This window comes from Mesoplodon densirostris, chromosome 17 (assembly GCF_025265405.1).
Source record: "Mesoplodon densirostris isolate mMesDen1 chromosome 17, mMesDen1 primary haplotype, whole genome shotgun sequence".
In the NCBI taxonomy this organism is placed as follows: Eukaryota; Metazoa; Chordata; class Mammalia; order Artiodactyla; family Ziphiidae; genus Mesoplodon; species Mesoplodon densirostris.
In genome coordinates this window covers 63,382,040-63,394,060 of record NC_082677.1, presented here as the reverse complement: position 1 = coordinate 63,394,060, position 12,021 = coordinate 63,382,040, and the positions used below count along the sequence as shown (strand labels likewise).

The window sequence follows — 12,021 nt, the reverse complement described above, 5'->3', positions numbered from 1 at the left end:
GCTGAACTGGAGTGGAGAAGGAGATCGGGGGGACAGTTGAGGCCCTGGGGCCTCAGTACCACTGCTGGGACTAGAATCCAGTCTTCTGACTCCTGGACTGGGGTGCTTTAGAGGTGCCAAGCTACCAGGGTTAGCAAAATCTGAAGCTCAGTCTCTCTTACTGCTTCTTTAATAATTCATAGACATTCATTTATTCAACAAAGAATCCTTTAGCATCTCCTTTCTACCTGTATTGTGCTAGGAATAACGCAATAAAAGAAGTGTGGGGCTTCCCTGGTGGCGTAGTGGTTGGGAATCCGCCTGCCAATGCAGGGCACACGGGTTTGATCCCTGGTCCAGGAAGATCCCATGTGCCATGGAGCAACTGAGCCCATACGCCACAACTGATGAGCCTGCGCTCTAGAGCTCGCGAGCCAAAGCTAGAGAGAGCCCGCGCGCAGCAACGAAAACCCAACACAGCCAAAAAAAAAAGAAGTGTGGTCTCTGCTTTCATGGGTTATTATTGTCTGGCCTTGGAAATTTCCTTAATCTGGCAAAGTGAGTAGAATGGTGTTAACCTTTGGGCTGTCTCTGCATGTTAATCATTATCATTTAAATAATGCATAATGGATTTGGATAATTTTTTTTTAGTCCTTTGTATAGTTACTGTTTTTTTCATTAATAATTAGTAATTTGTAGAGAGGTAATTTGAGATTATGTAAAATCATGGTTCCCGTCAAGCTTTCATCCACTAGGTTTAACTTCCATTGATAACTTTCTGACTCCACTGTTCCTTCTATATTTGTTTGCATTCTAGGCTGCAACAGCTTTCCCTTCTCTCCTATTCATGAAGCAATAAAGTCATGGATTCTTTTGTTATTTAATGGGTTATAATTCACTGACATTTATTTAATACCTAAGGTATCCCAGATTTGGCTAGCAAGAGCCCTTCAAGCTGGCTTCTCTGTCTTTTGCACACATCCTTGTGATTACTTTAGAGCTTCCTTATTTTATGGTGTAAGATGTCCAGGCCCATCTTGTACTTTCTCTGCCGTTGATCCTGGCTTGTCGATAGTGATGCTGTTGCTGGGAATGCCTGGGGCTCTACTCACCTGGACGTGGTCTAGTTACAGCAGCCCGCACAGAAATTTCCTCTTTTGGGGCCCATGTTGTGGCTGGACCAGCCCTTGTGGTTCTTACGATTGTGAGACATGTCTCAGCAACAACCAAGAGGGAGTTCTGAAATGGCAAGGGTTATCACTCACATGTCCTGAAGGGTACAAGGCACACCTGGGGTCACACAGCCCCAGAGAGAGAGGGAGACGGAGGGAGGGAGAGCACGCGCACGTGGTGAGCTCGTACCTGCACTTCTGCCTTGTCGGGGTCAAGGGCTGGGTGCATGTCAGGCAGGCACTTATGATGAAAAAAGCTAATTGTCAGGTGCTGACACACACTGAACCAGCCTTGGAATCAGCCATTGCTTCAAGGAGCGCTGGTTCCTCTTACGAAGGATATTAAAAAGCTGAGATCTGGGTGAAGGGAACCAAAAGGCACAAACTTCAGTTATGAAAGAAATAAGTCGTGGAGACGTAATGTCCAGCATAGTGACTGTGGTTAATAATACTGTGTTATTTGAAAGCTGCTGAGAGTTGACCTTAAAAGTTTTCATTAGAAGAATAAAAAAAATTATTACTGTGTATGTTAAAAAAACAAAACACCGAGATCTGGAGGCTTGAGAGTGTGTGTGTGTGTGTGTGTGTGTGTAAACACGCATCTAACTTTCTTCCCCCATATCTTTATATATTTAAACTGTAGACCTATTTCTGTAGACTTCTTTTATTAATTTTTAATTTTTTTTTTTAAAAACAAAGGCCGTCGATGTGGGATTCTAATTAGACAGATGTGTAGTTCGGATATATGTCACTCTCCTTTTAATTTTTAACAGGTGGCTAAACCCCTTGTTTAAAATTGGTCACAAACGCAGATTAGAAGAAGATGACATGTACTCAGTGCTTCCGGAAGATCGCTCCAAGCACCTTGGAGAAGAGCTGCAGGGGTAAGTGGCAGGCAGTGCGGGGAAGGGGAAGGGAGGGTGAGGGCTTCTACGTGTGGCTGGAGGTTTGGAGCGGGTTTTCCCTTCCTCTGGGTTCTTCTGCAGCCTCCCCGCCCATGGCATTGCACGCTCACCCGCCTGAGGCTGACCCCGGGCTTAGCCCACTTTGGAGGCCGGGGGGACCCGTGTTTCCCGTGTTTCCTGTGCGTTTGTGGAAGGGGAGGGAGCCAGCAGCCAAGGCCCTGCACGCTGAGCTCTGTCCCCGGAGGTGGTGTCCCTGGAGGAGGCTGTCTGCCCTCTTGAGCTGCTCATGGTGCTGTGAATACAGCAGAGCTTGGAAGTAACTTGTTTCCAAGACTGTGACTGTTCCCCTCAGGGCCTGTTTTTCTGGTCCTTCAAGGTCTGCACCGCTCATCTTTCAGGAGCCCTGCAAGCAGTCAACCAGTATTTATGGGACAGCCACAGAGTGCCCTGTAGGGAAGGCCTGTCTTCCACGCTGCCCCCTCCCCTGGCAGGACTGTTCTTTACTGGCTTTGTTTCTCATTGCAGGTACTGGGATCAAGAAGTTTTGAGAGCCGAGAAAGATACACGGGAGCCTTCTTTAACGAAAGCAATCATAAAGTGTTACTGGAAATCCTATTTAGTTTTGGGAATTTTTACGTTAATTGAGGTAAAAGCTGTTACGTACAGCGCATTGCTTTTCGGTGTATGTGGCTCAGCAATGAGATGGATGCGACGGGTGGGGAGAGGCCAGTCGTTTAAGGTCCGAGGATAAACCTCGTCTAGGAAACATGGAGCCCAGCGGTTGTACTTAGCTTTAGAACGGACAGGTCCTTAACAGGAGTAGACCTCCAGGGGCTTACTATTTTTCTTTTAGCTGACTAAAAACATAGTGTCGTGGAGGGATGGCACTGAAAAGGCAAGACGTATTATGTTAGGGTGTTCTCGGGGCTCAGTATAACTGTTGAAAGTGATCCTTGACCAAAAGAAAATTCTGCAACCTCAAAGAAGATGTGCCGTGTGGTTTGGAGAAAGTAAGCTTGGACCTGAGCCCACAACAACATAAGACATTTTACAGGTGCTCAACAAATAATTGTTAACTTGACCAGGTCACATCTGATAAATGCTTTCCTAAGAAGGTATCTTCACCTTCCCCCTTCCAGCGGAACAGAACCCGTGGCCCTGCATCTGGGTTGGAGCTGCCCAGAGCTCGGAAGAGCACACCCTTCGCTGGGCTGGCCCTTTCCAGCGGGCCGGGCACTGAGTGCCAAAGCCCCCCCACGGGGAGGAGCTCCAGCTTCACCACGAATTCTGTGCACCACACGTTCTGGTTTCTGTCCCTGGCTGTGGGTGTGGATTGCTGGTTGAAAGCAGAGTCTTGGTAGCTGGCGTTTGCAGAGGGTGTAGGAGGGGGATGTGCAGGGGAAAACCTAAGGCAGAAAGCTGTGAGGTCAGTGACCACCATGACCCAGAAGGTTCTGGGTTAAGATCCCCTAGTGAGACAGTTCTCCCTGGGGGCACAGTGCCAGTCAGCCTACCTATTCTGGTTGCAGCCTGCTGGAGGTCTGCTGCAAATCCACTTGGGTGGCTCGTGCTCTCTGTGGTGCCTTAGGGCTGCCGTAGGGACAGGGCCGGCCTGTGAGTGTGTGTGAACAGGAGGGATAGAAGACGCAGCTGCTATGTTGTTTTAGGTGGAGAAAGCGGCGAGTTGTCGTAAATATGTTTTTATTGGGGGTGAGATGGGTCGGCTACGTGGTTTGTAGGTGGGCGGCGTGGCTCTTTTTTTAAATTTTTGTTGGAGTATAGTTTCTTTACAATGCTGTGTTATTTCTGCTGTACAGCAAAGTGAATCAGTTAATGTATACGTATATCTCCTCTTTTTTAGATTTCCTTATTCCCGTTTAGGTAGAGTTTCCTGTGCTGTACAGTAGGTTCTCATTAGTTATCTCTTTTTTGCATAGTAGTGTGTATATGTCGGTCCCTATTTATCCTGCCTCCCCCGCCCCCTCCACCACCCCCCAATTCCCTCCTTGGTGTCCATAAGTTTGTTCTGTACGTTGTGTCTCTATTTCTGCTTTGCAAGTAAGTTCATCTGTACCATTTTTCTAGATTCCACATATACGCAATATTATATGATATTTGTTTTTCTCTTTCTGACTTACTTCACTCTGTATGACAGTCTCTTGGTCTCTCCACGTCTCTGCAAATGGCACAATTTCGTTCCTTTCTATGGCTGAGTAATATTCCATGTATATATGTGCCACATCTTCTTTACCCATTCATCTGTCGACGGACACTTAGGTTGCTTCTATGTCCTGGCTATTGTGAATAGTGCTGCAATGAACATTGGGGTGCATGTATCTTTTGTAATTATGGTTTTCTGCGGGTATATGCCCAGGAGTGGGATTGCTGGGTCACATGGTAGCTCTATTTTTAGGTTTTTTTTTTTTTTGCGGTATGCGGGCCTCTCACTGTTGTGGCCTCTCCCGTTGCGGAGCACAGGCTCCAGACGCGCAGGCTCAGTGGCCATGGCTCATGGGCCTAGCCGCTCCGTGGCATGTGGGATCTTCCCAGACCAGGGCACGAACCTGTGTCTCCTGCCTCGGCAGGCGGACTCTCAACCACTGCACCACCAGGGAAGCCCTATTTTTAGTTTTTTGAGGAACCTCCATACTGTTCTCCATAGTGACTGTACCAATGTACATTCCCACCAACAGTACAAGAGGGTTCCCTTTCTCCACACCCTCTCCAGCATTTATTGTTTATAGGTTTTTTGATGATGGCTTTTCTGACTGGTGTGAGGTGATAAATCTCACTGTAGTTTTGACTTGTATTTCCGTAATAATTAGTGATGTTGAGCATTTAAAAATGTGTTTGTGGGCCATCTGTATGTCTTTTTTGGAGGAATGTTTATTTAGGTCTTCCACCCATTTTTTCATTGTGTGGCTCTTGTTTAAAAGGCTTTGTTGTCCTGAAGGGCACTGCGGGCAGTGGGCAGCTGGGTAGGTGAAGTCTGCCCCACACAACTGGAGAAACCAGAGAATTCTGTCACCTCACAGGTGACTGGATGGTCCTGGGAGATTGAGTTCTCGTTGATCACAAAGGTGGCTTGGCCATTGTGCCAGAGGGTGGGGACATCATATGGGGCTGTGTTCCATCTTTGAGAGAGCACTGACCACCTAGATAACTGCCGTGGCCTGTGCAGGGCAGGGTGGAGATGCAAACCCATGCAATTTCCTCAGGGGTTGGAGAGGGTGCAGGAGCCCCTCAGTCTGTTCCAGCCCTTCTTTGACCTGTGTACAGCTGTCCCAATGATGGTGTTTCCGCATAGTCACAGTGAGTCTCTGTTTGAAATACAGGCGGCAAGCTGGTGCGGACTGTGTGTGTGTAAGATTTCCTGACCTCACAGAGCAAGCGCTCATGAATTCTGCTTGTCTGGAAACCTTGGGGCTTCGGGGTGTGCCTGCAGCTCATGCCAGGTGCCTGGTTTGGGGTGAGCAGAGATGAGCGGCCTCAGGGTTTAGTGTTGGATCGTATCCTGAAGCAGGTCTTTCTCTGCTGTCCCTGGTTCTCTGGTTTCTCTTTGGTACCAGATGCTGAAGAAGGTGAAGGCATGCGGGTCTCAAAACGTGGCCCATGTGGCTGGGTTTGAACCGAGCTGCAGGTTTTTCATGCTGGTCCTGCACTGTTGGTTCCTTGGGTGGGGTCACTAAACTTTAGATAGATCCCATCCTAATATGAGCTCCAGGTCTTTGCTATGGCAGCTTATGGGAGAAGCAGACACAGAGGGAGAGGCCACAGGAACTGGGGTTCTTCCTGAGAGGGAATCGGCCGCACTGGGGTGCTGGGAGCTTTGATTCCAAAGTTGTCCAGCCCCGGTAATACTTCCTGCTAGGGGTCCAGGAAAACCAGGCCTGGGGGCTGCATAAGGTGCAACTGGTAGAGCAGTGGCCCCTCTTTCAGGAGGTTGGTTGTTGAGCCGTCATGGCAGAAAAGGGGGGAAGTAGAGGGCCTGGCAAACGTGCGGGCTCATCTCAGCAGTAGTACTAGGAGTACTCGTAGCAGTAACAGGTGCTCCTACTCGGTAGCACTGGTGCTGGTGACTGCAGTACTATTACTGTGGTAATAAAAATATTGAGTTCTTGAAAAATACTATGTATCAGAACTGCTGTAAGCGCTTTATATGTGATATTAGTAGTATTTCTTTGGCTGGGTCAACAAAGTCATAGGTATTATGTTACCCCCATTTTAGAGAAGGAGATACTGAGCGCTCAGCAGTTACATAGTGTGCCTGTGGTCACACGAAGCATAAAGGACGGACTGAGGTTCCATCTCGGACGCTCTGACTTACGAGAATGTCCGTCTCAATGACGGAGCTTGTCCAGGGTCAGGAGGGCTTGTCTTGAGAGCTTTGTTTTCGTGGTCTCAGGCTCATGCATCCTGAACTTGGTTTAAGGATAATAAATAGGATGCTAAGGACTTCCTGGAGCAGGAAGCCAGACGGGAACGTAAATGAGGGCAGAGTCAAGGTGACCACGTCTCCCGGGTGAAGAAGTTACTAGGGCTTTGACACTGGCCGCAGTGTCATGCTGTATTTACATGGACCAGGAGAGGCCCTTTAGGAAACCACCTTCCACTCGTTACCGGCTGTAAGTGGATGATGTTGTGACTGTTCGGTGACTCACGTTGTAAACATCCATCCACCCTCTTACGAAACCATTCCAGATGGGCTCCCTGAGATGGACCAGGGGGAAGGTAGTAGGTCTTGGATGGTGGCTACGGTGGGACATTGATAACCTGGGCACAGGTGGACTCTTCCGTGGTTTTTTTTTTTTTTTTTTTTTTTTTTTGCGGTACGCGGGCCTCTCACTGTTGTGGCCTCTCCTGCTGCAGAGCACAGGCTCCGGATGCGCAGGCTTAGGGGCCATGGCTCACGGGCCCAGCCGCTCTGTGGCATGTGAGATCTTCCCGGACCGGGGCACGAACCCGCGTCCCCTGCATCGGCAGGCGGACTCTCAACCACTGCGCCACCAGGGAAGCCCTTCCGTGTTGTTTTTTAGTAAGAGTGCCCAGTTGCTTGCTGAGAGCTCGCTGAGAACTTGCATCCCTGGGAATATGAGGTTGCATTTGCTCAGCTAGAATGAGAATCCCAGGTCAGTTACTGGGGTCTGGAGCAGTTCTCCTGTTCTGTTGTCTGAATACACTTTCCCACACACAGGTGTGCCCCGGGCCTGAGGTCTTAGGGTGATAGCTGGGCAGGACCAGCTGGACTGGTTAGGATAAGAAGTGGTAGAACTCATGGTGGTTTACAGTAGGAAACTAGACAGTGGTCTCTGTTCCCTAGGTGAGTGTTGTGACTGGCGTACGGTGCTCATTCTAAATTTGCGTCCTTAGGATGATACCTTGCAGAACTCTTAGTTCTGATGCAGTGGAGTTCAGGGAGTTGAGGGCCATTAAAGCTCAAGGAGAAGTAAACATCGAATATTATTGGCAGTCAAAAGAAGCCTGAAATCCAACACATATACTCCTGTTTTCCTAGACTTGCCTTTTGACATACTGCTGTTTTGGAGAAGTTAAAAATCATTCCTTATGACAAACCTAATAAGGATCTGTTACATTTTAAAACTCATTTTCAGGTGCTGTTTTGGGTTCTCAGTGATTAAAACTACTGAGTTAGATGCAATAAATGTTACTTAAATAATTGATATTATGAAGCAGCTTCCCATTTTGTGATCATCTATGCTGCTTGCTGGTCTTTGTATTTTATTTTATTTAAAAAATATTTATTTATGTATGTATTTGGTTGTGGCAGGTGGGCTCCTTAGTTGTGGCATGCGAACTCTTCCCCCCACAGCCCAACAAATTTATTTATTTATTTATTTATTTATTTATGGTTGCATTGGGTCTTCATTGCTGCATGCAGGCTTTCTCTAGTTGTGGAGAGCGGGGGCCTCTCATTGTCATGGCTTTTCTTGCGGAGCACAGCCTTTAGGTGCGTGGGCTTCAGTAGTTGTGGCACATGGACTCAGTAGTTGTGGCTCGCGGGCTGTAGAGCGCAGGCTCAGTAGTTGTGGTGCACGGGCTGAGTTGCTCCGCGGCCTGTGGGGATCTTCCCAGGCCAGGGCTTGAACCCGAGTCCCCTGCACTGGCAGGTGGATTCTTAACCACTGGCATGCAAACTCTTTTTGGGGGCATGCATGTGGGATCTAGTTCCGTGACCAGAGATCGAACCTGGGCCCCCTGCATGGGGAACGCAGAGTCTTAACCACTGCGCCACCAGGGAAGTCCCTGGTTTTCGTATTTTAGATAGTGGAAGATGTATACTCAGTACTCCGTCCAGGATTCTCTAAAACGCAGATGTTTCCTTTGTGACCTCCAGCCCTCTTTTAATTCCTCTGGTGCACAGAATGCCTCGTGGATCATCCGTGATTCCCATGGAGTGTGCTGTGACCACCCACAGTGCAGGTGGGGCCTCCCCGGCCCTACCGACAACACCAGTGGGAAGAGGCAGGTGATTCCAGTCCAGGGCGAGGCTTTCGGGATTAGGATTTTGAAGTATGAAAACCTCTGTCCTCTGATAATTGAGGAGTGATTGTAATGCTTGGAGAAACAAGTACCAGACTGATGTTGAACATGGGTCGCTTGCAGGCCACCCCTAACTAGAACAGAACAACCAGTGAGTTCCCAGCACGCCTGGCTCCTGTGTGTACCTTCACGGGGACCGCAGGTGGGGAGGACAGGTCTCTGCCTGCCCAGTGCCCTCAGGTTGGAGAGGAGGAGCCTGAAGCTTCTGCCTGGGCCGGAGACACAGAAGCTGCCTCCCCAGGTCATCAGGGGCCTTCTCCCTGAGAGATGAGGTCTCTGCCTGCTTGCTGGTGTATAAGTGGGGTGACCTCAAAGAGCAAGTGTGGGTTCGCCCAGTCCCTTCCCCTGAGAGGGGAGGAGTGGCCTGGGGGGTTATGTAGGCTTCCCGGGACCCTTAGAAATGTCCCCCACCTTACCCTTAGAAAGGCCTCCTTTGGCCTTTTTCTGAAGGCCACTTTTGCTGATTGTCTCTGGTCCAGGTGGAGCCTGTAGGAAGGCACATGTTTGTTTAAACTTACTTTGGAACTCATCTGATGGATTGGAAGCAAGCAGAATCCTCTGGTTCCCTGAGAGCTGTACTGGCCTTTGCATTTATTTCCCAACACTTTCTTCCACGTGTCTCTCACTTCCACTCAACCCTTCCACGTGTCTCTCACTTCCACTCAACCCAGAAGACTTGAGGAGTGGCTACTGGTGGTAAAGATACTGTGGGCCCTGAGCAACCACTGAGGGCCACACAGCAAGGGAGAGGTAGAGGGAGCATTGAGCAAAGGATATGGGGGACCTGCAGAGCAGACCCGCTGTGTGCACCCTACTGCTTCTTGAGTGTATACATTAGCCATTAGATATCAGTAATACCCATAGTGATGACCTTGAGTCATAAATGAGGGTGATGCTTTTCAATCCATTTTCTTTCCTTTTTTTAAACATATGTAAGTTTTTATTATAACAATTAAAAGTTTTTAAAAAATTGGAGCATGATTGACTTACAATATTATATTAGTTTCAGGTATACAACGTAGTGATTAAATATTTCTATACATTACAGAATGATCACCCCCATAAGTCTAGTTACCCTCTGTCACCATAGAAAGTTTTCCAATATTATTGACTATATTTCCTGTGCTCTACGTTACGTTCTCTTGCCTTATTTATATTATAACTGTAAGACTGTACCTTTTAATCTCCTTCACGTATTTCACTCATCCCCCCACCCTTCTCAACCTGTCGTTTTTTAAGAAGTCAGGCAAGTAGGTGACTCATTTTGACAAGACTGCATTTATAATGGTTCAAATTTTAAAAATCTGCTTAGAACCGAAACTTTTTATTACTTTCCAGAAAAGTTGGCTTTTGTGAATGACTCCTCAAGAGTGCTTGTTCTGCTATGATCGCCTGTAAGAAGCAATGAGTTTTCCAAGCCCTTTGTGAAACCAGCCTCTGCCATTCAGAATAGAAGAGGTCTCTTCCCAGAACTTCTGGATAATAAAGTGATCATAGCTTACACTTGTTTTTACGCTGGTTTCAGAGCACTTTGAGCTGTTTGTTGTGTTGCATTTAGCTGTCCCAGGATTCCTCTGAGGTCGACAAGGCAAGTATTTCCACAGACAAGGCCCTGGAGGTGCAGGAGGGCACATGATGGGCTTAGGGGGTCATGTGACTGGCAGGTGTCAGCCCTGGGTTCTGAAGCGCAGCATTCTGATTCCTAGGCCAGTGTTCTTTGCATTCTGTCCTGAGGCTTCCTCTCCTGCCACAGCTTCCAGTGCAGGCTCGCGGAGCCAAGACTTTATGAGAACAACTTTTTTTTCTGATAACAGCTCTGTGCTCCTCTTTCAGCTGCTTCCTGCAGTGTGGTTTTTTGGTTTTTTTGGGTTTTTTCCCCCCGGCTGAAGATTTTAAAGAACGTTTCAAAAACAGAAAAACAGAATAGTGTTGAAAGGTAGCAGAATGCATCACCCTAGAATATGACTTTCTGGAGTAAAGATTATTTTGAGCTGACTTTTTTTTGAGAAATAGACACAGGGACATTTACATTGATAACTCCATTTGTAAGGGCTTCTCCTTCTCTGTACCTGGAAGAGAAGGTTGGCTCTAAATCACAAAAGAGTCTTGTCAATGAAGATTGGGATTGCATAAGGAATCCAACTCTACCTTTCTTTTTTTTTTTCTTTTTTTTTCTTTTACAAATTTAATCAGTTATACATACACATATGTTCCCATATCCCCTCCCTTTTGCGTCTCCCTCCCACCCTCCCTATCCCACCCCTCCAGGCGGTCACAAAGAACCGAGCTGATCTCCCTGTGCTATGCGGCTGCTTCCCACTAGCTATCTACCTTACGTTTGGTAGTGTATATATGTCCATGCCGCTCTTTCACTTTGTCACAGCTTACCCTTCCCCCTCCCCATATCCTCAAGTCCATGCTCTAGTAGGTCTGTGTCTTTATTCCTGTCTTACCCCTATGTTCTTCATGACATTTTTTTTTCTTAAATTCCATATATATGTGTCAGCATACAGTATTTGTCTTTCTCTTTCTGACTTACTTCACTCTGTATGACAGACTCTAGGTCCATCCACCTCATTACAAATAGCTCAATTTCATTTCTTTTTATGGCTGAGTAATATTCCATTGTATATATGTGCCACATCTTCTTTACCCATTCATCCGATGATGGACACTTAGGTTGTTTCCATCTCTGGGCTATTGTAAATAGGGCTGCTATGAACATTTTGGTACATGTCTCTTTTTGAATTATGGTTTTCTCAGGGTATATGCCCAGTAGTGGGATTGCTGGGTCATATGGTAGTTCTATTTGTAGTTTTTTAAGGAACCTCCATACCGTTCTCCATAGTGGCTGTACCAATTCACATTCCCACCAGCAGTGCAAGAGTGTTCCCTTTTTTCCACACCCTCTCCAGCATTTATTGTTTCTAGATTTTTTTGATGATGGCCATTCTGACTGGTGTGAGATGATATCTCATTGTAGTTTTGATTTGCATTTCTCTAATGAGTAAAGATGTTGAGCATCCTTTCATGTGTTTGTTGGCAGTCTGTATATCTTCTGTGGAGAAATGTCTATTTAGGTCTTCTGCCCATTTTTGGATTGGGTTGTTTGTTTTTTTGTTATTGAGCTGCATGAGCTGTTTATAAATTTTGGAGATTAATCCTTTGTCAGTTGCTTCATTTGCAAATATTTTCTCCCATTCTGAGGGTTGTCTTTTCGTCTTGTTTATGGTTTCCTTTGCTGTGCAAAAGCTTTTAAGTTTCATTAGGTCCCATGTGTTTATTTTTGTCTTTATTTCCATTTCTCTAGGAGGTGGGTCAAAAAGGATCTTGCTGTGATTTATGTCATAGAGTGTTCTGCCTATGTTTTCCTCTAGGAGTTTGATAGTGTCTGGCCTTACATT

General features: G+C 46.9%; 1 protein-coding gene across 5 annotated transcripts in view; it reads left to right on the top strand.

Annotated features, from left to right (window-relative positions):
- The window catches only part of ABCC4 (ATP binding cassette subfamily C member 4), a 216,277-nt gene that overhangs the window by 36,405 nt on the left and 167,851 nt on the right, over nt 1-12,021 (top strand). For all 5 annotated transcript variants that reach the window (XM_060079791.1, XM_060079793.1, XM_060079790.1 and 2 more), the window contains 2 exons: nt 1,925-2,035; nt 2,582-2,702. In XM_060079791.1, the coding sequence (XP_059935774.1) occupies nt 1,925-2,035; nt 2,582-2,702 (232 nt within the window). The remainder of the gene's footprint in view (nt 1-1,924; nt 2,036-2,581; nt 2,703-12,021) is intronic.